Source organism: Geotrypetes seraphini, chromosome 5, assembly GCF_902459505.1.
Source record: "Geotrypetes seraphini chromosome 5, aGeoSer1.1, whole genome shotgun sequence".
Taxonomy (NCBI): domain Eukaryota; kingdom Metazoa; phylum Chordata; class Amphibia; order Gymnophiona; family Dermophiidae; genus Geotrypetes; species Geotrypetes seraphini.
Genome location: NC_047088.1, coordinates 188,240,961 through 188,263,431, shown reverse-complemented (window position 1 = coordinate 188,263,431; position 22,471 = coordinate 188,240,961). Strand labels below are relative to the sequence as shown.

Here is a 22,471-nt window from a genome sequence, read left to right as displayed (position 1 = left end):
GATGATATTTTAATGTTTTTTCCTGTATATGATTTAGGAATTACCACAAATAGGTTATCTGACTGCATTGATAGAATTCAACGCTGTGTTCTAGATAAACCAGATAAACCAGTAAAACCAGTAAAACCAAAATTTTATGATTTAGAAACCCTGGCATTTCAATTCCCAACACTATTCTTCTCCCTTCGGGGAAGTCTCTTCCAGTTGAATATAAGTCTAGAGTGCTGGATGTTATCCTAGGTTCATCTGCGACCTTACAAGCTCAAGTGAATGCCCTCTGGCAAAAAACCTTTCTTCCAATTAAACCAGTTACAACTGATAAAGGCATATTTTGATCAATCTGCTTTTGCTGTACTAGTTCAAATGTTAATATTAACTCACCCTCCCCTTTTACAAAACCGTAGCACAGTTTTTAACGCCTGCCACGGCGGTAACAGCTCAGATGCTCATAGGAATTCTATGAGCGTTGGAGCTGTTACCACCGTGGCCGGCGCTAAAAACTGCGCTATGGTTTTGTAAAAGGGGAGCAGGGGGTTAGACCCAAATAAAGTGCATTAACGTAATCTATCGTTCAAATTGCTCAGTATGATATAATTAATCCAGAACACGTCTGCTCAATTAATATTTAGAATGAAAAAATGTGAGCATTTTTCCTCAGTATTAGTTCATTTTCATTGGCTTCCCATTCATGAGTGCATCTTTTTCAAATTGGCATGTTTATCAAATATTTTATGGACCAACTTCTGAAAAGGGTACCATTTTCTAGGCATTTCTTTTCGCTTACAGAATCGATTATTACTTCAGACTCCAAACTGTAATGGAGTCCGTTATTTACAGATTTTTAATACTTTGCTTACTGTTCTTGTGGTCCCTCTTTGGAACTTCAGACATGTGGCTAATTGGAGGTAATAAGGGCAATGGCAGTGTCTATAGTTGTACACTTCCCCCTCCGTATTCGCGAATTCCGTATCTACGGATTGGCTTATTCGCGGTTTTAAATAAAAAAATACATTTTCATTTTTCAGACTATTTTAAGCCCTGTAAGCCCCCCTTTAAGCCTTGGTGGTCTGGCGAGTTTCGGGGCAGGAGCAATCTACCCACGCTCCTGCCCTGTGCAGATCGCTCACAGGAAATGGCTCAAGGCAGCCATTTCCTGTGTGCGATCTGCACGGGGCAGGAGCATAGGAAGACCGCTCCTGTCCCCAAAACCCGCTAGACCACCAAGGCTTAAGGGGGGCTTACAGGGCTTAAAATAGCCAGGAGAAGTGGGGGTTAGGGGCAGAACAGGCCCAAATATTAGTCACTGTTTTTTAATATTCGCATGTCGGCTCTGCCCCAAACCCCCGCGAGTACGGAGGGGGAAGTGTATTTGAGAGAGCTTGGTTCACATAATGTTGTTACAGAGCTCTCTACACCTCTCTAGTAGTTGCTTTTTCACAATTGCTACCATCTTTTTCTCTGGACATAGCAAACATGAATCATTATGGAGTGGTATTTTCAGTTCAGTCTGCTTCTAGGAGTGAGCCAGTGGAAATTTGTCAAAGGTCAGCCTGTTCAACTGAGTTTCTAACTGTTTTATTAATTTAGTGCAAGGAGTTCTTGGGCTAAGGAATTGTGATCCATCAGCACTCTCAAATCAATGGCAGTTCAGCTAGCTCTTCACAAAACGACCAATAATGACTATAGTTGCTTCCGTCAACAGACGACTAAAGGAGAGTTTACATTATTTGGATTTATTTGTATTTGTTATACCACAAATTCTGTATTGGACAATTCTAATCAGTTTGTTTATAGTCTTAAGAAAGAGATTCGACACGGTGGGAAAAGAAAGTCAATATGTAGGTAGGAAAGTACCATATCACTCATTCAGCATGTAAAAGTGGAGTAGTAGACAAGAAATTTACCTTAATTAGCAGGTAAGACCACATTTCTCCTTCATTGTTATTACAAACCTTACAAGCATTTAGTATCCTGGAGGACAGATAACTCCCTTAATAGTTGGTATGAAATAACTAAAATTTTGGACTGTTTTGATTCATCTCTCATCTGAATATCATCTCTGTTTCAGATTGCCTGACCCCACAGACACGCCTTAAGCTGGCTGGCATGCTGGTAAGCAGTGATGCATTTATAGCACAGAAATGTAGTCAAGGGTATGGCTTCCTGTAGCAGCTCAGAAAGAAGCTACAGAAAGAGAGAAATTCTCCATCAAGTTTTTCTGAAGTTCTGTGGAGGGCAGTTATCGAAGCCAATCTCATTTCATCATTCCTGGAGCAAAATTTAGCAGTGTTTTGGAAGTACCTTAATTCCTTGTGGGGGTTTGGTTGGTTGGGTTTTGTTTTTTTTTGGGGGGGGGAGTTTCTCTTTGGTTTAAAAAAAAAAAAAGTCTTTTTGGGACATTGCCATTGACTAATTAAAATCACTGGTGGTTACCATATTTTTATAAGATGCACTTCCCCCCCAAAAGTGGGTGGAAATAAGGATACGTCTTATAGAGCGAATACTAACTAACCCCCCTACCCTACCTTAATTTCTTTGGCAGTCTGGCGGTCCAGTGCTGTAGGGCAGGAGCTTTCAGCCTCCTGCCCTTCTCTCCAGCTTTGTCCTTAGTGGCAGGCAGAGTCAGAGCCTTGCCGCTCCTAAAAATGGTGGTCCAGTCAGTAGGGCAGGAGCTTTCAGCCTCCTGCCCTTCTCTCCTGCTTTCTCCCCCTGAGCAGAGCGGCAAGCAGGCAGGTGCGAGTTTTTCATTTCCTGCCTTGTCCCACGCCGCTCTGTGAATGGCTGCCCCAGTTCTCGCAAGAACTGAGACAGCCATTCACAGAGTGGCATGGACTGCCGGAGGAGGTAAAGTAAGGGGGGACCCTGCCTGCCTGCCTCGGGTTGGGGGGCCCTGCATGCCTGTCCTGCCACTAGGCCTGCCTGCCTGTCACTAGGCCTGCCTGATTGCCACTAGGCCTGCCCTGTCCCGTCCTACCACTAGACCACCAGAGCGGGGACAGGGGACAGAGCCTGGCAGGGAGGGGGACAGGGTGCAGAGCCTGGCAAGGAATGTGGTGTTAGGTGCAGAGCCTGGCAGGGAGAATTTGGTTTAGAATGCTTTTTTTCTTGTTTTCCTCCTCTAAATCTTGGGTACGTCTTATGGAGCGAAAAATACGGTATTTTGTTCTAAAGACTAGTTGTGGGTTTTTGTTTTTTTGCCATCTCTTATTTATGTGCTCTATGATGACAGCAAAGGCAGTAGCCTTTTGCAGGCCTAAATTATAATCACATTTCTGTATATACACAATTTCGCAAAGGTGTGAAAACCTGGATTTTCAAGAAGTCCTTGGTAGTAGGTTCTTAAGGAGAAAGACTCTTAAATGAACATCCACTCTATAGAATCACAATATCAATAGCAACTGCAACTGTAGATGTTATATTATACTAAATGTATAAATTTAAGTAACTTGTAGAACTCGTTGGAACATTGACAGCTATATGTTTAATTTCTATGTAGTGATATGCTCTTTGTCTTTGTGAGGATATAAGTTTGCAAATAGCTCCCCAGTCAGTAGTAACAGTATAGACACATCCAATAAACATAAACGTAGCTATATGGATAATAACTAAACTAAACCTTAAGTTTATATACCGCATCCTCTCCATAATTATAGAGCTTGGCAAGGTTTACAAGAGCTTAATATAGGAAGGAACAGCATAATGGGGTTGGAGATTGGGTATAGGGGGAAGAGAGCATTACATTTTTGTGAATAGCCTAGTTTTCAGGTGCTTTCGGAATAGTTGGAAGGAGCCCAGATTCTGTAGTGGGGCAGTAAGATTATTCCAAAGCCCTGTGATTCTGAAGAAGAGAGATTTCCCCAATTTTCCTGCATAGAGGATACCTTTTAGCGAGGGGAAGGATAGTTTAAGTTTTCGGGTGGACCTGGTGGTATCAGAACTCGAGGAGTTCCAAGATACTGGAATTAGGGGAGGGAGGATGCCGTGTAGGATCTTAAAAGCTAGGCAGGCACATTTAAAATGAACCCTGGAAATTACTGGAAGCCAGTGAAGTTTGGACAGAAGTGGGGAAACATGATCAAATTTGCTTTTTGCGAAGATCAACTTGGCCACAGTGTTCTGAATTAGCTGAAGTCTTTGAAGACTTTTTTTAGTTAGACTTAGATAGATGGAATTATAGTAGTCTAATCTGGAGAGGATGGCAGATTGAACAAGGACGGCAAAATGTTGTTGGCATGTGGAGGTTAAAAAAGCAGGATTTTACTAAGGAGTTATGTTTTGTTTTAATTAAGTATGTATCATTGTTATCCGCATAGATGGCTACAAGTGTCTTTAATTATAATAATATGGGTATTCAGCTAGTATGATAAGAGCCTCAAAAAGTGGGTTTTTGGCTTGGATTCCTGCCTCATTGTCCCTTACGACAGTCCACTATGTCTAGGGAATCTGGGGGGGTTTTCCCTGCTCATTCCAATCCAACAATATTTTCCTGTTGTCTCTAGCTTTTTTTCTTCCCTGTCTTACTTCCATTTTGTCACCCCCCCCCTTTTTCTTCCACATTCTCTCCTTTCCCATTTCTTCTCCTGAGCTTCTACTGCCCCTTCCAGTTTTCCTTCACCCTCTCTTTACCTCCTTGCTAAACCTGCTACTCAGTTGTCGTTCTCTACCTCTCCTCCACCATGCCAAATCAAATATCATTTTCTTCTCTTCTTTATACCCTGCAGATACTGATCCCTGTGAGCGGTGGTACTTGCCATTTCTATTCTTTATTTGTTTCAGTACCATGTATCTTAGTTTATTATGAATAGCATGAGGCCACTCAAACTTTTAAGAGATTGGGAAGTTTAAAACCCCAAACGAGTAAGGATGCCGACAAAGAGCACCTTTAGGAACCCTTGAAAAAGCCCTTGTGGGCAAAATGGGTCCCGTCGGGGCATGCTAGATTTACTTAAAAGGTTAAGTAAAAAAGAAAGTATGTGCTGTTTAGTCTTTATTTTTGAAAAGTGACAGTAAGCAACACAGCAGTAAGCTAATAAGCTACACTTGTATAAGGAGGCAATCAGATTTATAATTATTATGTACATTTATAAGCTTTGAAGATCCTTTTGCCATCCTGTGATTGAACCCGAGCCAGTGAGGTGTTTGATCGTCGTGGTTGTTTCCAATTTGCCTCACGCTTTTATCTTCTATATCCTTTTAGTGTTTACGAAGTTTAAAGGTCACCTCACGTCCAAGTGAACAGTCACAAAGTGCATGAGGAGGATTAGTGTAGCAACAACACTGCAGCTTGAAAACCAGTAGGTGTAGGGAGACTGGTGTTTGAGAAGAGTGGGAGAGGCAGAGAACAGAATCGGGTAGGAAGAGAGTGGAATTTGACTAGAAAGTTTAGTTCAGTTTCCTGTCTCTAATATTAAACATCCCCCAATTTTATTTTTTTTTTAAATAATTGATTTTCCAAACTTCAGTAGTGCAATACACAGATATATTGCATATAATAAGTCAATCAACTTACAAATATACATAACCAACCATTTTCTCCCACCCACCCACCCAATGATTATTCAATAAAACACAGAAGCATAGATTTTCCCAATAACCTTACCCTATTCGAATTAATAATATCCTCCCCCCTACCCCCCAAATATTCAAAGATCAAATTAGGACAAAAAAAGCCCCCCCCCTTCCCTGTATGTGTATGAAAATAAACAAAAACTGACTCACAATCAAAAACCTACTTTAGTGAGGTAATATAAGATGTCATTTTCTCTTGAATTTCATAACTTCTTCAACCTTCCAGTTTTTAATCTAATATTTATGTTTTCTATGCATCTTTGATGTACCACCTAATCTATCTAGCAGAACAACAAATAAAGCCAGTTAACAAATACAAACAAGTTTAGCAGAAGAAACAGAACTCCATTAGCAATGATAGAATGGATTAAACTATTCACACCTAAAAGTATAATAATACTGTTTATAAAACAAACAAACACAGAATTTCAGCATGAGTGTATGTGTGTGTGCACCACTAAAGCATATGATTATAAATGGTCTCAAAAATGAGTTTGAGGGAGGCTTTAAATTTGGTGCATGACTGTTCCGCAGAACAAATGGTCTAATACGTGCTTAAAAAGTCATGTGCTTTTTAATAATAATTTTTTTTTAATGTTTGTTATAGGAAGGTCTCGTTAATGTTGGTTGGATGGACTGTACAACCCAAAGCAACCTGTGTGATAATTTGGATATCGCCTCAAGTACTACTGCATTCTTCCCACCTGGTGCCACCTTAAAGAATGAGAACGGGAGTGTTGTGGTATGTGTAATCTCACACGGATCTTGTGCTAGTAAGGCTGAAGTAGGATGGACTGATATGTTGACCTCTGCCTGTTTGATTTGTTTAGTTTGTATGGTGGTGAAGGTAAACGTTACCAATCTATTCAGGGAGATATGAGCTCGTTTTAAAGTGTACGCATAAGTGCTTTTGTGCAGGCAGATCATTCATAGACTACAAGTCCCAAATTATTATTATTATTCTATTTTCTTCAGTTTATTTAATTTTTGCGCTCTGTTTTACTTAATCAACCATCATTAATCTGAAAAAAAAAAAAAAAAAAACTTCCCAAAAATCAAAAATAATGTGCAAAATTTGTCATGCAAAATACTACCTCACTTCAATATTTTTATACAAATTTCTCATAGAATAAGCATCAGCAGTCATTAATAACATATCTGAGTAAGTCATTTGTTTATTGGATGTTAAGTTTGTGTTTTCGCCTATTTTATAGAGACATATAGGGCTCCTTTTACAAAGCCATGGTAGGGATTCCCCTATGGCAAATGCACTGAAGCACATTCAAATCCTATAGGCTTCGGTGCATTAGCCGCAGAGGAATCACTACTGCAGCTTTGTAAACAGGGCCTATAGGCACCAAGAGCAGCAGAATACATGTCAAAATCATGGCTAAATGCAACCACACATTTACTCCAGCTGGTTTAAATATATGCAGCTGAAGTAGGTGTGCATTTTATAACCTAAGTGCATACTTCAAGAATCTGCCCAAACTTTACCCAGATTCTTCCTTCATAAGAACATAAGAATAGCCTTAATGGGTCAGCCCAATGGTGCATCCAGCCCAGTAGCCCATCTTCACAGTGGCCAATCCAGGTCCCTTGTGCCTGGCCAAAACCCAAGGAATAGCAATATTCCATGCTACCGATTCAGGGCAGATAGTGGCTTCCCCCATGTCTGTCTCAATATGGACTTTTCCTCCAGGAAATGGTCCAAACCTTTTTTTTTTTTAAAGCCAACTATGCTATCCGCTCTTACCTCAACTTCTGGCAATATGTTCCAGAGCTTAACTATTCTTTGAATGAAAAAAATATTTCCTCCTATTGGTTGTAAAAGTATTTCCCTGTAACTTCAAGCGTCCCCTAGTCTTTCTCATTTTTGATGGAGTGAAAAATCGATCCACTTGTACCCATTCTGCTCCACTCAAGATTTTGTAGACTTCAGTCATATCTCCCCTCAGCCATCTCTTTTCCAAGCTGAAGAGTTCCATCCCCTTTATCATCTTTTTGGTCGCTCTTCTTTCTATAGCTATATAATCACAAACAAGTATGTGCTTGCTTTTCATATTATGGAGTAAAAGTTGGTACTACCTTTCTGTGATACTGTCAAAGTAGTTTACATTTATTAAACTTTTATAAGAGGCCTTTTTACTTACTATAAAGGCATATATGTTAAAAAAAATCCTTTAAAAACGTAACCCTCAATGTTTATACCATATAAGGTTAAATGTTACCAGATTAAGAAAAAAAAAAAACATACTATCATTTATGTACTTTTTCTTTCCTTTTCAAGTTTCTTAACACCTTAGAAGCAAAAGAAATTTATCTAGAAGTAATGAAATATCTTCCAGATTTGGAACTGCTCTCTGCTGCATCATTAAAGGTAAGATGATGGATTTCATTGTTTGGCTTCATCTTCTTCTTTTCTAGAATTTTAGCATTCCAATCATGAAATTGCAGTTGTTGGAGCACAATGTTATTTTATAACTGGGGTCTGCAGCCGCAAGACTGGATGATGCAGGGCTGGCTCAACCATTGGAACAGGTGAGGTTCTGGTCCAGGGCACCAGAGACAGGGTACCAAAATGCCTGGCTCCTGAACTCACTTCTAGTGCTTCACCTGGCCCAAAGCTTTCTCCTCATTCTCTCTCTAGCCCCTAGTCCAGCATTGCTCCCTCTCCTTCCTCTCTCTCCTTCCCCCGTGGCCCTCTAAACATTACCTTGCTTTCCAGTAGCAACAGCATGCATAACAGGCTACTTTTGGTCAGTCCCGGGTCTTCCCTCTGCTGCATGCCGCCTGCAATTTCCTGTTGGGCAAGCAAGGTAACGTTTAGAGGGCCGCTGGGGAAGGAAGTTGGCTTGGGGAGCAATACCAGTCTAGGGACTGGAGAGAGAAAGGGAAAGGGCATGAAACTTGATATACAGCCTTGCCTTTCTGTGTTACAATCAAAGCAGTTTACATACAGGTACTTATTTTAGACCTGGGACAATGGAGGGTTAAGTGACTTGCCCAGAATCAGAAGGAGTTGCAGTGGGAACCAGACCCAGTTTTCCAGGTTCTCAGGCACTAACCACTAGGCCACTCCTTCGCTTAAGCTTTGTGGACAGGGATGCCGCCATCGAATTTGCCTCGGCACCATTACCTTCTCTATCTATCTATCTCTCTCACTTATCATTTGTAGCTATTATGAGATTCAAAGGTTTTGAGGGGAGGCGATAGCTCTTGGGGTGGGGTGAAGAGGAGTTAGAAAGAGATAATAGTGCTTGGTACACCAGGAGAGAGAGCAGGAAGGGAGAAACTCGTACCTATCAGCGCTTGGGTTGGCCTGAGCTCAAAGTGGGTATGGTAAAAGCGGATAGCATAGCTAGTTTTAAGAAAGGTTTGGACAAATTCCTTAAGGAAAAGTCCATAATCTGTTATTAAGACATGGGGGAAGCCTCTGCTTGCCATGGATCGGTCAACAACAACACACTCCTAATTTGCCAAACAAATCCTAAACTAGAAAAAACAAAAACAAGGAAGGCAACCAAGTCACATCAAGGTCTGTGAGGGGGAAGCTCAAAGTGCCTAACTTGGCTCACAACTTGCAAACCAAATATAGTGTAATATGTCAAAGAACATGTCACATTATATGATGTTATAGGGCGCTCTCAGTGTGAACCCTCAGTGATAGGAGCACAGCTCCGACACTTCACTTCTGGGCCAAGGCCATAAGCCTCCACCCGCACACCATCATCGAGCGCCCTGTGTGTGCAGAAATCAAACCAATCAACAATCAAAGTGAGTAAATGAAACTCAACACGAGCAACCTGAGCGACCCCCACACAAACCCTGCCAGCCAAACCCCCTCAAAAAACTCACGCAAAATCACAAACAAAGTCAAAAACCATACCAAAAAGTGAAAAACATGTCCAAAAGAAACAATACTTATCCAAAACTGTCACACAAACGGAAAAACCGCGCCAGGAGGAGAGGTTCAACCGCGCTGGTTTCGGGAGGAGCCCTTCTTCAGGAACCTGGCCTCCAACAGAACACAAGCAGAGAGGAAGGCTGGAGGGCGGGGTGCCCGGGAGGGAGAGCACACCGGCTAAAACAGATCCACAGGTGACATCATACACGAACCAACCAATCATACAGTGCCAGCACTCAACACAATCAGCACCACAGAAAGGAGAAGAGGGAGGGAAAAGGGGAGGGAAAAAGAAACACCCACCAATAAGAGCACCGCAATCAAAAAGAGTCCCCACCCCCCCCACACACGCAAGCACAACACACACTGCATCCAAAATCCACTATCCAAAGGGAGCCAAAAACCCTATTAAACAATGGTATTCCATTCCACACTTTCGTTAAGGCCATTCGGCTGAACAGATTGTAATTGAAAAATCCAATATTGTTCCCTGAGATTCAGGTGAGCCTGTCGATCCCCCCTAAAGTCCCAAGGGACTTGCTCAAGCACGAACCAGGATAGGTCAGTAAAACAGTGACCAAAGTCAGCACAGTGGAGTACCAGAGGGGCAGACTGAGATCCAGTACGGATCCGGCTTCTATGTTCTTGCAGTCTGACCCTGACACTTCTGCTGGTCCGTCCCACATAGCACAAACCACACGGGCAGATAATAACATAAACTACCCATTTAGAATCACACGAAGTTTGCGCTCTGAGGTGGTAAGTGCGTTGGGTCCGGGGATGTTGCCAGGTAGAAATTGACAAAGATGAATGACACATGTCACAATGTCCACATGGTTGATGTCTGCCCCCACTGTGGGCCCGACTCCTGGTAGCCAGAAGGTCCTTCAAGTTCTTAGAACGAGCAAAAGCGATACACGGGGTCTCCTTAAAAATGGTATGATGTCCCAAAACATGCCAATGTTTCCTCACAATATTAGCTATCTGGTGGGCTTGATTGGAAAATGATATGACACACACCTGTTGCTCTAGAGGTGGCCGAATGACAGGAGCCCTTAGCAATTCAGGGTTAGCATAGCGGGCTCTACGGTACGCTCTTCTAATAATCCATTCAGGATAGCCACGAGCCTTAAAGCGCAGAGACAGAGCCTTTGCCTGAGCCTTATACTCTCTCAATGATGAGCAAATCCGACGAATCCTGAGGAATTGCCCCACGGGCACCGACTGGCGCAACCGGACAGGATGGCAGCTGGTATAATGTAAATATGAAGTCCGATCCGTAGGTTTGCGAAACACAGTAGTAACCAGTTTACCCTGCTCTTTGCTAACCCTGGTATCCAGGTGACACTGCTTGTATTGACCGTGGCAGTAAACTTTAAATGCCTATCAAGAGTGTTAAGCCAAGTCAAAAACTCATAAAACCTGGCCTTGGTGTCAGTCCAAATAAGGAACACATCATCAATAAAACGGAGCCATATGGCGATATGGATCATCCATACAGATGGATATAACAGACGTTCCTCAAAATTTGTGACATAAAGATTAGCCACACTGGGGGCCATGGCTGTACCCATGGCTACCCCGTGCGTTTGGAGATAAAACTCCCCACGCACTTCAAAAAAATTCTTTTGTAACACCAAGGTGGCCAATTGCATGAGGAAAGCTTTGGTTATACGATGGTGAGGCCCCGTAGATAGATGATGTTCAACAATCTTTAAGGCTTCAGTCTGAGGTATATTGCTATATAAAGCTTCCAAATCCATGGTTACCAGAAGATCGGACTGCTGCACCTGGATAATATCAATTCTATTGAGAAAGTTGGTGGTGTCCAATACAAAAGACCGTGCTTGAGCAACCTGGGGTTTCAAAAAATGGTCAACCATTTTAGACAAGGGTTCGAGGATGGTACCCCGGAGCGACACAATGGGTCTACCCGGGGGGTCGTTGAGAGTTTTATGAATTTTGGGTACAGTGTAAAAGTGGGGGTTGCGGCTGGGGGCCTGGGATAAATATTTGGCCTCAGATTTGGTGATAATGTTATTCTGCAGTGCCTCCTGCACCACAACTGCAATCTCCTGACGCAGAGCGGGGGAGGGATCCCCGTCAAGTTTACTATACCAGTCTGCGTTGGAGATATGCGCATCCACCTGAGCATTGTACTGGGTCAAAGATTGAACGACCACAGCTCCGCCCTTATCAGCGGGTTTGATATCCAAGTCAGGGGTATCTCTAAGGGACTCCAGAGCAAGCTGTTGCACCCTGGTCATATTGACAAAGTGACGACCAGGAGGAACCTGTCCAAGCTGATCAATATCACGTAATATCAAATCACGGAATACTTTGATGTGAGCATCCATGGGCCCCGGGGGGGTCCAATGAGATTTGACCCTGAATAAAGAATCATCCCGGGCTATTCTTATGTTCTTATGGGTGAACTCCTGCCCACACTGTGACTCGCTCATGGCTACACCACTGCCTGTTTCTTATTTACAGTGGAATGCCGATTATCCGAACTCCAATTATCCAGATTGCTTCAGGGGTCATCAGCCCAGCGCCCCTGCTCCCCGAACCAGGAGACCTTCCCCCACCAATGATTGGACATAAATTTTTTTTTTCTTTGGTTTTAATAATTGTTAATAAAGAAATATCTTCAGCGCACCCACCCACCCCACCCCCCGACAAGAAAAGGCAGCATTCTCCCTCCCTGAACAGGCCCATGCTCTGTCATTGAAGAAAATAGCTGCCAAGACTTCCAAGGGCAGTCTCGCAAGGCTATGAGTAGCCTCATGAGACTGCCGCTGGAAGTTTCAGCAGCTATTTTTGTCACTGACAGAGCATGGGCAAGAGCAAGTAGGATCGCTCCTGCCCCAGTGATGCTGCTAGACTTCCAGGGAAACAAGGTAGGCCTGGGGGTCTTTTCTCTGGGTCTGGGAGGGGGTTGGTGGTGCCTGTTCAGGGAGGAAGGGGGGATGCTGCCTTATCTTGTCAGGGTGCCGAGGTTAGTCCAGATAATCGGTGTTCCACTGTATTTATTTAATTTGTTTTCTATCCCAGAAAAATGAAGTACAAATAATACAAAAATGGGCCTAGGAAAATGAAGTACAAATAATATAAAAGTGGGCCTAGGAAATGTGTTTTGACCAGATACTAGTGACCTGGATTGGCCACCGTGAGAATGGGCTATTGGGCTTGATGGACCATTGGTCTGACCCAGTAAGGCTATTCTTATGTTCTTAGAACATTATTAGCCATTATTACTGGTGGTAGCATGCAGCAAAAACAGTTCTGCACCTAAAGCATGTTTACTTTTTGCATTTTCTGTAGGCTAGCATTAGTAACAGGTTAGGATTGATATTTGCTATGTGGACATTGCTGTATGTATCTACATTTTCAGGTATGAATATAAAGATGATTTACAATATTTGCCAATTATTTTATATAATTTTTAGGTAACATGGCATACCACTATTTACGAATATATCATGCCAGTGAACAAATAAATAAAATATAATCATCAGCATTAAAACATAGATAACATCCAGTTTCAGTCGCCTATGAGGCCAAGCAGGGGTTGATTACGGAACAACATAAAAAAGCCCAATGCGTATTAGTAGCATAGGACACAAAAGTAAAGGGAAACCAGTAATTGTTTTGGGTGTAATCTAGGAAAGCATGATGAAAATAACATAACATAACAGTGTGCTTATTAACCACATAACCAGAAGTTCCAACGCGGTTTACAAAAGATTATAAAAGTAAGTATATTACATAAAATAAGATGGTTAGTTAATCAGTCAAGTGCTTAGAAAAAAGATAGGTCTTCAATTGTCTTCTAAAATGTCTGTAAGAATGGGTTGTGAGCAAGTTTTATGACTGAAGTTCTGTCTAAAGTGTATTGGCGTCCACTACCCATGTTCCTATTTTGAAGTGGTGTAGCAATATTCTGATGGCCATCTCATTGGGTAGACAACGTCAGCAGAATGCTCAAGGGACCCGATTCCCCTGTACAAACAAGGAATTGGATTCCCACACATCTTAGAGGGAATTTCAGTTAAAGTTTGTAGGGCATCAAATAGTATAGAAGATGCCGTTAGATTATCAGGTTTGTTTCACCATTAGTTTCTGTATGTTTGTTCTACAAAATCTGACTTTAAGTGTGTTTTTATCTTTGGCCTATTTCAGGAAAAAGTTGCTCATCACCGATGGCTTCTTTTCTTTATATTTGGTGAGGATGAAAAGTCAGATGTGCTGGAGTACAAAAAGTTAAAAGTTTTACTTAAAGGCGAACATATAGAGGTAAGCATGCATTCGTATACAAGTTTTCTGAAGAGCTGAGTTCCTTCATGGCTTGTAGGGATCTTTCACAAGAGAGCTCTCTTAGTGCAGCACTTTGAAAGCACTTAAGACTTTACAATTTAGTTTTTTGATGAGCGAGTCCATTTTCTTAGATTTTTGGAAATGAATGAATGTTTGATGTTTGTTTATTTTGAACTTGTTGTACTGCCTTAACTGACTCTGGACAAGACAGTTTACAGACTTAAAAAAAGACAGAAAAGAACTACAGTACTTCAAGAAAAGGATTACAGCATGCAACAGCATATCTGCATTCAGGAAAAAAAGGGAGGGAAAGACACCAGGGACAGGGTGATTGATGAGCAAAATGGATATAGAGAAATGGGGAAGTAGGGAGGAAGACTCACAGACAGAGTAAAAACCCTTAGTGAGTGTTGAAGGTCTGGTGAAAGAGCCAAGTCTTTGTTGAAATCAGTGAATTTTTATTTTTCCCAATCCAGTGGAAGTTGGAAAGAATTAAAAAGAAAGATTCAAGAACGTCTGTCTAGAGACAAAAAATAACTCTTAGAATTTGACAGAATGGGATGAAACTTGGCATGTGGGAAAAACCCATAAAAAGTCACAATGGGCTCAAAAATAGGCCAAGTCAAATCAGGGGTTCCAAAGAAATGAGACCCCCAAAAAACATGGCTCAGTACATTTCTATGGGAAATTATTTCTGACTTTGGTAGTATAGATAATTATATTGAGTGAAATGTAGTAATTAGAGAACGGGGATGCAGTTTAAAAGGTGGGATTCCAAACTCTCTTCCATCCGCCTTATGACTGCTCCACACTCAACAAATTATTCTTGCAGCTGCCACACCACTCCTCAAACTGCCTTTATCTGCCTCTTAAAACTCCCCAGTCAATTTTTAAGTGCGCCATTCTCATGATTCAGAAATGTAGGTCCTCTCTTTTATAAACGAGTTCTAGAAGTTTTAAAGATCAGCTTATCATGGGTGTCTCTCTTTTTCTTTTTTTGGAGAATTAAACTGCAGCTGTCCATTTCCTAGGTTGGAAAATTTGACTGCCATTCCGCACAAGATACCTGCAGAAATTTGTTTCTTCATCAGCCATGTGCAGCCATCTTTAAGGGAAAAGGGATAGAAGAGTATGAAATTCATCATGGTAAACCAATATCTCTGCTTGAACTGTGTGCATTTCTATAGTGCTTTTTAGCAGTCATGAAGTGATTCAATCTATCTATCCAGAGGCTCAATACATATTACATGTTATTGATACGGACCAAATTGCATGTAGATTTCCTGTGAAAGCCAAGTATGGTTCTAGATTTTACCCTACTAGAATTCATTGAAACCCAATCGGTGATTGTCAGCATAAATGCAAACTTTCACCAAAAGCACTTTTATTAACACCTTTTCCTGTGTGGCTTCTGTTTAAGTGAACGGTTGAAAAGTGCTATAAAAGCCATGGATGTGTGTTTTTGGCTGTCTCTTCTACTTTGGAATTTCTTATGTCTGATTTGTATCCGTGTTTTTATTATATTTTATCATTTCTTACTACTTTTCATCATTCCAAATTTTCTAATATATTTTTGCTTTTCAAGAAGCATCCTTAAAATAATTTGTTGGACTAGAGGACAGCAGTGCGCAGTTGATACAGAATATTAAAAGCCAAGTACAATGGCTTATTGAAGATATGGTATTTGGGTTCACTATGGAGGAATTCTATGAATGGCTCTGAAAATGAGACACCGAAAAAACTGGTTACAGAGTCCACAGTTATTCTCCAAACTTTAGGCACAGCCACTTATGTCATGTCAATGGCTAGTGTAAAATGCTGGCACCTAAAAGCAGCTGTTCGGCATGCAAATCCAACTACAATGGCACCTTGGATTACGAGCATAATCCGTTCCAGGAACATGCTCGTAATCCAAAATGCTTGTTTTTCAAAGCGAGTTTCCCCATAGAAAATAATGGAAACTCACTTTGATACATTTACCCCCCCCCCCTCGGCAAGAGGGAGAATTAGAAGTCCTTGAGCATGCGCAGATGCATGCTCAAGGCAGGCAGCCAGAAGATCTTCTAGGCACACGATCTGTGCCTGCGCTAGACGGGGGGGGGGGATAAGTTTAGTTGTTCGGGCGGGAGGGGCCGTTTTGCGCGGGGGCCTTTGCAAGCGCGGGGGAGCGATGCTGGTTATCGGAGGGGGTGCTCACAAATCGAGTCAACACTCGGTTTACGAGTCAAAAGTTTGCTGTGTTTGCTCGTCTTGCAAAACACTCGCAAACCGAGGTTTGACTATATTCCATAAAGTGTGCACAGGAATAAGGGAAATGGATTGCCACCTTTTTGCAGCTCTACAACCACACTCAAAGTGGTTTAGATACAGGTAGTTCAAGCATTTTCCCTATCTGTCCTGGTGGGCTCACAATCTTTCTAATTTACCTGAGGCAGTGGAGGATTAAGTGACTTACCCAGGGTCACAGGGAGCAGCATGGGGTTTGAACCCAAAACTTCAGGCTGCTGAGGCGGTAGCTTTAACCATTGCGCCACGTTCTCCTCCTCCTCAGGATGTCTGTGGCATTCCTGTGCCTCTCAAGTTTCAAGTTTATTAAAAGATTTTTTAAACTGCTTAATCAGGTTTCTAAGCGGTGTACAATATAAAATTACATAAAAACATATTAAAACGTAAAAACATATAAAAACAAGGGATACTGGATAAAATCCAAGTGTCATAATAAAGCACAGATAAAACGTTTGGACCTACTTCAAACAATAGGAAAGTGCATGCAAGATAAGTTCTGGTGGAGGAGGCTATAGATCAGGGGTGTCCAACCTTTTGGCTTCCATGGGCCGCATTGGCCAGAAAAAATGTTTCTGGGGCTGCACAAATGCGCAAACGCTACAGCAAGACGGTAAACACTGGGGGCAGCAGAGGAAAACACTGCATCGCCCTCAACCAGGGCTGCACAAAATACTTCACGTGGCCACATATGGCCCTCGGGCCGCAGGTTGGACACCCCTGCTGTAGATCAACTACTTCACTGGGGTGAGGTCTGAAATGTCAATGCCTAGAGGCTTGTCCTCAGTCTTGTGGGGGGCATCTCTCTTCAGCTGTCTCCATTTGCACTTGCTGTCCTCTGAGGCAGTGTTCTTCAACCACCGGTCCATGGACCAGTGCCGGTCCACAGAAATTTCCTGCCGGTCCACAGGGCCAGCACGTGCATCAGGCCCAAAACAGTGTTCTTCAACCGCCGGTCCACGGTGCGATCGATGCAGTGTTATCTTCGAGCCAGCTCCCTCTTCCTCACTGATTCAGTGCACAAAGCCATGGGCCGTGGCTCCTACGGGCGTCCTGTGCCTGAACCGGAAGCCTTCTCTCTGACGTTGCAACGTCAGAGGGAAGGCTTCCAGATGAGGCACGGGACGTGCAAGGTGCAATTAGTACTCTTATGGGGGAGGGATCTGGAGTGGAGATTGGGTAGAGACGGGCGGGTCTGGCCCACGACTTAGCCCTGTGTTCCTCAACCGCCGGTCCACTGACCGATGCCAGTCCACAGAATAATTCTTTTATTTCTGCCAGTCCATAGGTGTAAAAAGGTTGAAAAACACTGCTCTAAGGTAAGAATAGGAAGTGTAAGTCAGTTACGCCTGCAACAGCTTATTGGTGCCAATTAGTGCTTGTTATTACCAATTGGTACTTATCTTTTAGCAGACATGAAAAGAAACAGTGTAGCAGCTTCAAAAGGCTCAAAGGGTGATTTATTCAAAAGTTAATACCGGGTGTAAAAACATTTGAACTTTTTCAAAAAGTTATAACTTAGCACAACATGTAGGTGCTAAAATCACCAAAACATCAGGAGTAAATCATATATTTTTATTGTGAATCAGATAACATATCTGCCTTTCAAGGTATACCACTTAATACAGACAATAGAGCCCTTTGAAATACTGTAATCTTGCTGAAAAAAGCTTTTCCAGTTCCTGACAATATACCCAATAATTGGGCATGCATTCGTGCATCCAACTTTAAGCACCATGGAGGATAAAGAATAAAGTAAATATGTGCCAGTATTTGATGGTGGGTTCTTTGCAGGTGGTCATTCACATGGGTGGAGTTTAAGTGGGATGGACATGTCAATGTGTTCTTTATAAAATATTATAAGGTACAGATATCGTCACCCTAGCATGTGCCTACTTAAACATCAGAGCCTTAGGACCTAAAACAGAACACACAAAAAACTGGACAAAAACCAAAAACCTAGACTGCCTTTTCCTCACAAAAACCTGGTTAACCTCAGACGCAGATCCTAGAATAACAGAAGTTTGCCCTCAGGGATACAAAATAACAGTGACCTGCAGAGAGAAAAAAAAGAGGAGGACTAGCAATCTTAATCAAGAACTCCCTAACCCTAAATATACTCGAAAAAACATCCACCCCACAAATGGACTTCCTTGCCTGCCATCTTTCAAGCACCACTCTAAAAAACTCACTAAACTGCATGCTTTGCTACATAACACCAGGAAACTGGACCACAGTAAGACCTGAATTTGAAAACCTAAAACTCATTAACAGCAAAATACAACCTCATCCTAGGAGACCTAAACATACACCTTGAAGACCAAGCATCCAAACCAGCAGAAAACTGTCTATCTTTTCTCAATGCCTTATCCTTCCAAATCCTAAACCCTCAAACCACGCATGAAAAAGGACACCAACTTGACATCACAGCCTTCATGACCCATCAATCATCCTCCCCAGAAATTCAAACACCTAATGGAACCTGATCTCCATCCCTCTGTTCAGACTACTGCACATACACATTTAACATCAACTGGACCAAGAACAAAACCATACCTAAACCCCAAAAAATAACTTACACCTCACGCAAACACATCGACACCCCCCCCCCCCAAATTCTGGACAAAAATAGATGAAACAATCCAGGACTGTGACCCCCAAGGACTTCATCTCACAGTGGAACAATCTGACTACCAACATCCTTGATGAACTAGCCCCACTACAAACCAAAACTAGAATCAGCAGAAGATCAGATCAATGGTTTGACAATGAACTACTCCTACTTAAGACAATGCAGACGACTAGAAAGAAAATGGAGAAAAACTAATCTAGATCACACGAAAACTGCCTGGAAAAAAACGAACAAACAATACAAAATACTACTAAAGGACAAGAGAAAAACACATTACACTAATCTAATAGGCACAGAAACCCAAGATACCAAAAAACTATTCCAAATATTAAAAGACTTAACAGACACCAAACCCTACATGACCACTAACAATACCTCACTCCCCTCAGCCACCCTCTTAGCAGAACACTTCAAGAACAAAATTACAAATGCCAGAGCCACCCTCAATTGTACCCCATCCCACCTAAACAAACTCACACTTCTTCCCACAGATAAAGAATCAACTGCAGCTGACAGAACATGGTCTCAATTCCCCAACATACAATGGTCTGAATTCAATAAACTCTACAAAAAGTGCAGCCACGCATCCTGTGACCTTAACCACTGCCCATCATATCTCCTTACAACCTCCAGCCCAAAATTCCGTACTCTACTTCTGCAATGGATACAAACCATGCTCGCTGACGGCCTTTTTCCAACTGTCCTCAGCGAAATCATCATCACCCCAATCCAAAAAGATCCAAAAGGACCAACAGACCAACCATCCAACTACAGACCAATTGCCTCAATACCTCTATATGTCAAACTGACAGAAGGACTAGTAGCCAAACACCTCACCAACTATCTAGATGACCATAATATACTTCACCCCATGCAATCTGGCTTCAGATCCAACTTCAGCACAGAGACATTACTAGGCTCCCTCATTGACACAGCCAGACAACACCTCAGCACAGGGAAAAAAATGCTTCTCATACAACTAGACCTACAACTAGCATTTGACCTGGTAGACCATAACATCCTACTGCAAATCTTGGATGCAATAGGATCTCAGATAAAGTATACTCTTGGTCTGAAGGCTTCCTAAAATCCAGAACATACAGAGTAAAATCAGATAAAGAAAAATCTGAACCTTGGTCCAACCCTTGCGACGTACCACAAGGATCCCCACTATCCCCTACTCTCTTCAACCTATACACTGCATCTCTCAAAGCATACCTAGATAATCTAGGCATCACCACCTACAGTTATGAAGATGACATTACCATTCTCTTACCTTTTGATCAACCAAAGACTGCCATGACAAACATACTACACCGAACACTAGAAACAGTAGCAACCTGGATGAAAGATCACAAACTGAAACTCAGCACAGACAAAACTAAATTCATCTTCCTCGAAAACGACAAAGTCCCAACCATAACCAATATAGAAATTAGCACAATCAACTATCCCATTCAAACTACATAAAACTACTAGGAATGACTATAGACCGATGCTGCACCATGCAACCACAAATAAATGAAACAATATAGAAATCCTTCGCAGTGATGAGAAACCTAAGACAAGTCAGGAATTCTTCAAAAAAACACAATTCCAGCTTATAGTACAATCCCTAATCCTAAGTCTACTAGATTACTGCAACATCCTCTACCTCCCCTGCCCTGCTACAATGACTAAACAACTACAAACAATCCAAAATACAGCTCTGAGACTCATCTACTCATTGAGAAAACACGACCATATTACAGAAGAATACATCAACTCACATTGGCTATCAATCCAAGAAAGAATACTATTTAAATTCTACTGTATGTTATTTAAAGCCTTAAACGGAGACAGCCCAACCTACCTGAACAACCGCCTCATCCAAACCACCTCAATCAGACATAGAGAAACACACACCCCATTCACACACCCCTCGATCAAAGAAGTAAAACGGAAAAAACTATATGATGGCCTCCTGGCCACTCAAGCAGCTAAATTAGTTAACCAAATCTCCAGTCTACTGATAACGACGCCAGACTACAAGACGTTCAGAAAAGAAATAAAAACTATACTCTTCAAGAAATTCCTGAAACAGCCATAACTTCAGAAAAGAAATAAAAACTACAATCTTCAAGGAATTCCTGAAACAGCCCTAACTTCAAACTTACCGTACTTCCACCTCCCTCTTCCCGCTACACAGAACCTACATAACCTACTCTTTACCTCTCTAGAAAGGACAAATGTTCTTCTATTGTAACCCTCTGTTTTTTAATCTCTTTTGTAACCCGCCTTGAACCGCAAGGTAATGGCGGAATAGAAATCTCTAATGTAATGTACATGCATTCTTTATCAAGTTAGCCTTGAGCATCTGCACCAGCTTCTGAGACTTCTAAAAGTGATTCTGCAAGGTGCCTACTTTCCCTTATAGAATTGGTGCCCCTTTTAAAATCACAGTAGGACGGGGGAGAGGGGCAAAGCTGTTACTCCACCTGTATTTTTCTCAACTGATGACAACCAATTTTACTATGTCCATACTGTAGTTATTTGACATGTTCTATTCGTCTTGCTTGTATATTTTATTGATTTTTCTGGTTGCACAGCTTTGCATAATCATTCTTACAGTTGATTGATTATCCCAGATAGCACCTTATGAGGGGAGGGAGAGTTAATAGGCTTATGGAACTGGTAGATGTATACTGTGTTTTTATATTTTTGGTCTTCTTGAATACTTATATAGGCATTAATATTTTGGTTTCTTGTTTCGTGGGTGGGGGTAGGGTACTTCAGATGGGCTGTTGGGGGAGGGGGAAATTGATAACAAGAGTTATTGTTGTCTTTCTGTGCAGTCATCGATAAATCACAGTAATTCTACCATATGTAAATGAGCAATTTATCAAGTATGATTATCCACTTATAAAATGATGCCATCTTAGAACAGCTAGGTATAACATTGTTGGTTTTTATTTTTGTGTGTTTTTTTTTGGGGGGGGGTTATTATTATCCAAAGTTTGACATAGTTAATCAAATGATTCACATTAAAGTTGTTGAACTTCTGGCATTATCTTAATGAATCTGTATATGATATTAACTTTTTCTTAATTTTCAAAGGCAAGAAAATACTCTATGACATAGTTGCATTTGCTAAAGAGAGTGTGAATTCCCATGTTATTACACTTGGACCTCAGAACTTTCCTGGCAAGGAGAAGGAGCCATGGCTTGTTGACTTTTTTGCACCTGTAAGTATTTGCTGATGTCTTTGTCTTTTCATAGTAAAGCTAGTTAAATACTTGGGTACTAGAGTAAACTGTTCCCAGTTCTGGTTGGCTTTAGGCAAGTCACTTTTGTCTCTTTGCTTTAGTTCATCCAACTATAATTGTGTAATAATAATTTAGCTCTCCTTTTAAAAAATGCTTAGCAGTGTGTAAGTCATTGTAGTTGACTTTCTGTAATCGAAATGGCTGAAAGGTGATAAGTAGAAATAAATTATCATTCTTCTATATCTTTTGAAACAGTTCAACACTATTTATTTTTCAGGCAATACAGTGACCTGAGTTTTACACATGAAATACAGAAACATATTCCTTGATCTTTATTGAACAGGGCAGTCCTAGATATTGTTTTGGAAGTGAAGTCAATGGCAAATGGCACGTCTATACATTTAGGGCTCCTTTTACAAAGGCGCGCTAGTGGTTTTAGCGCTCGCTTAGCACACGCTAAAATGCCCTGCGCGCTAGCCGCTACCGCCTCCTCTTGAGCAGGCGGTAGTTTTTCGGGTA

At 41.6% G+C, this 22,471-nt stretch overlaps 1 protein-coding gene across 3 annotated transcripts in view; it reads left to right on the top strand.

The window, feature by feature from the left end:
- DNAJC10 (DnaJ heat shock protein family (Hsp40) member C10) overlaps positions 1-22,471 on the top strand; it is a 111,328-nt gene that overhangs the window by 51,125 nt on the left and 37,732 nt on the right. For all 3 annotated transcript variants that reach the window (XM_033946185.1, XM_033946186.1, XM_033946188.1), the window contains exons 9-14: positions 2,069-2,112; positions 6,176-6,310; positions 7,859-7,948; positions 13,658-13,771; positions 14,824-14,938; positions 21,804-21,931. In XM_033946185.1, the coding sequence (XP_033802076.1) occupies positions 2,069-2,112; positions 6,176-6,310; positions 7,859-7,948; positions 13,658-13,771; positions 14,824-14,938; positions 21,804-21,931 (626 nt within the window). The remainder of the gene's footprint in view (positions 1-2,068; positions 2,113-6,175; positions 6,311-7,858; positions 7,949-13,657; positions 13,772-14,823; positions 14,939-21,803; positions 21,932-22,471) is intronic.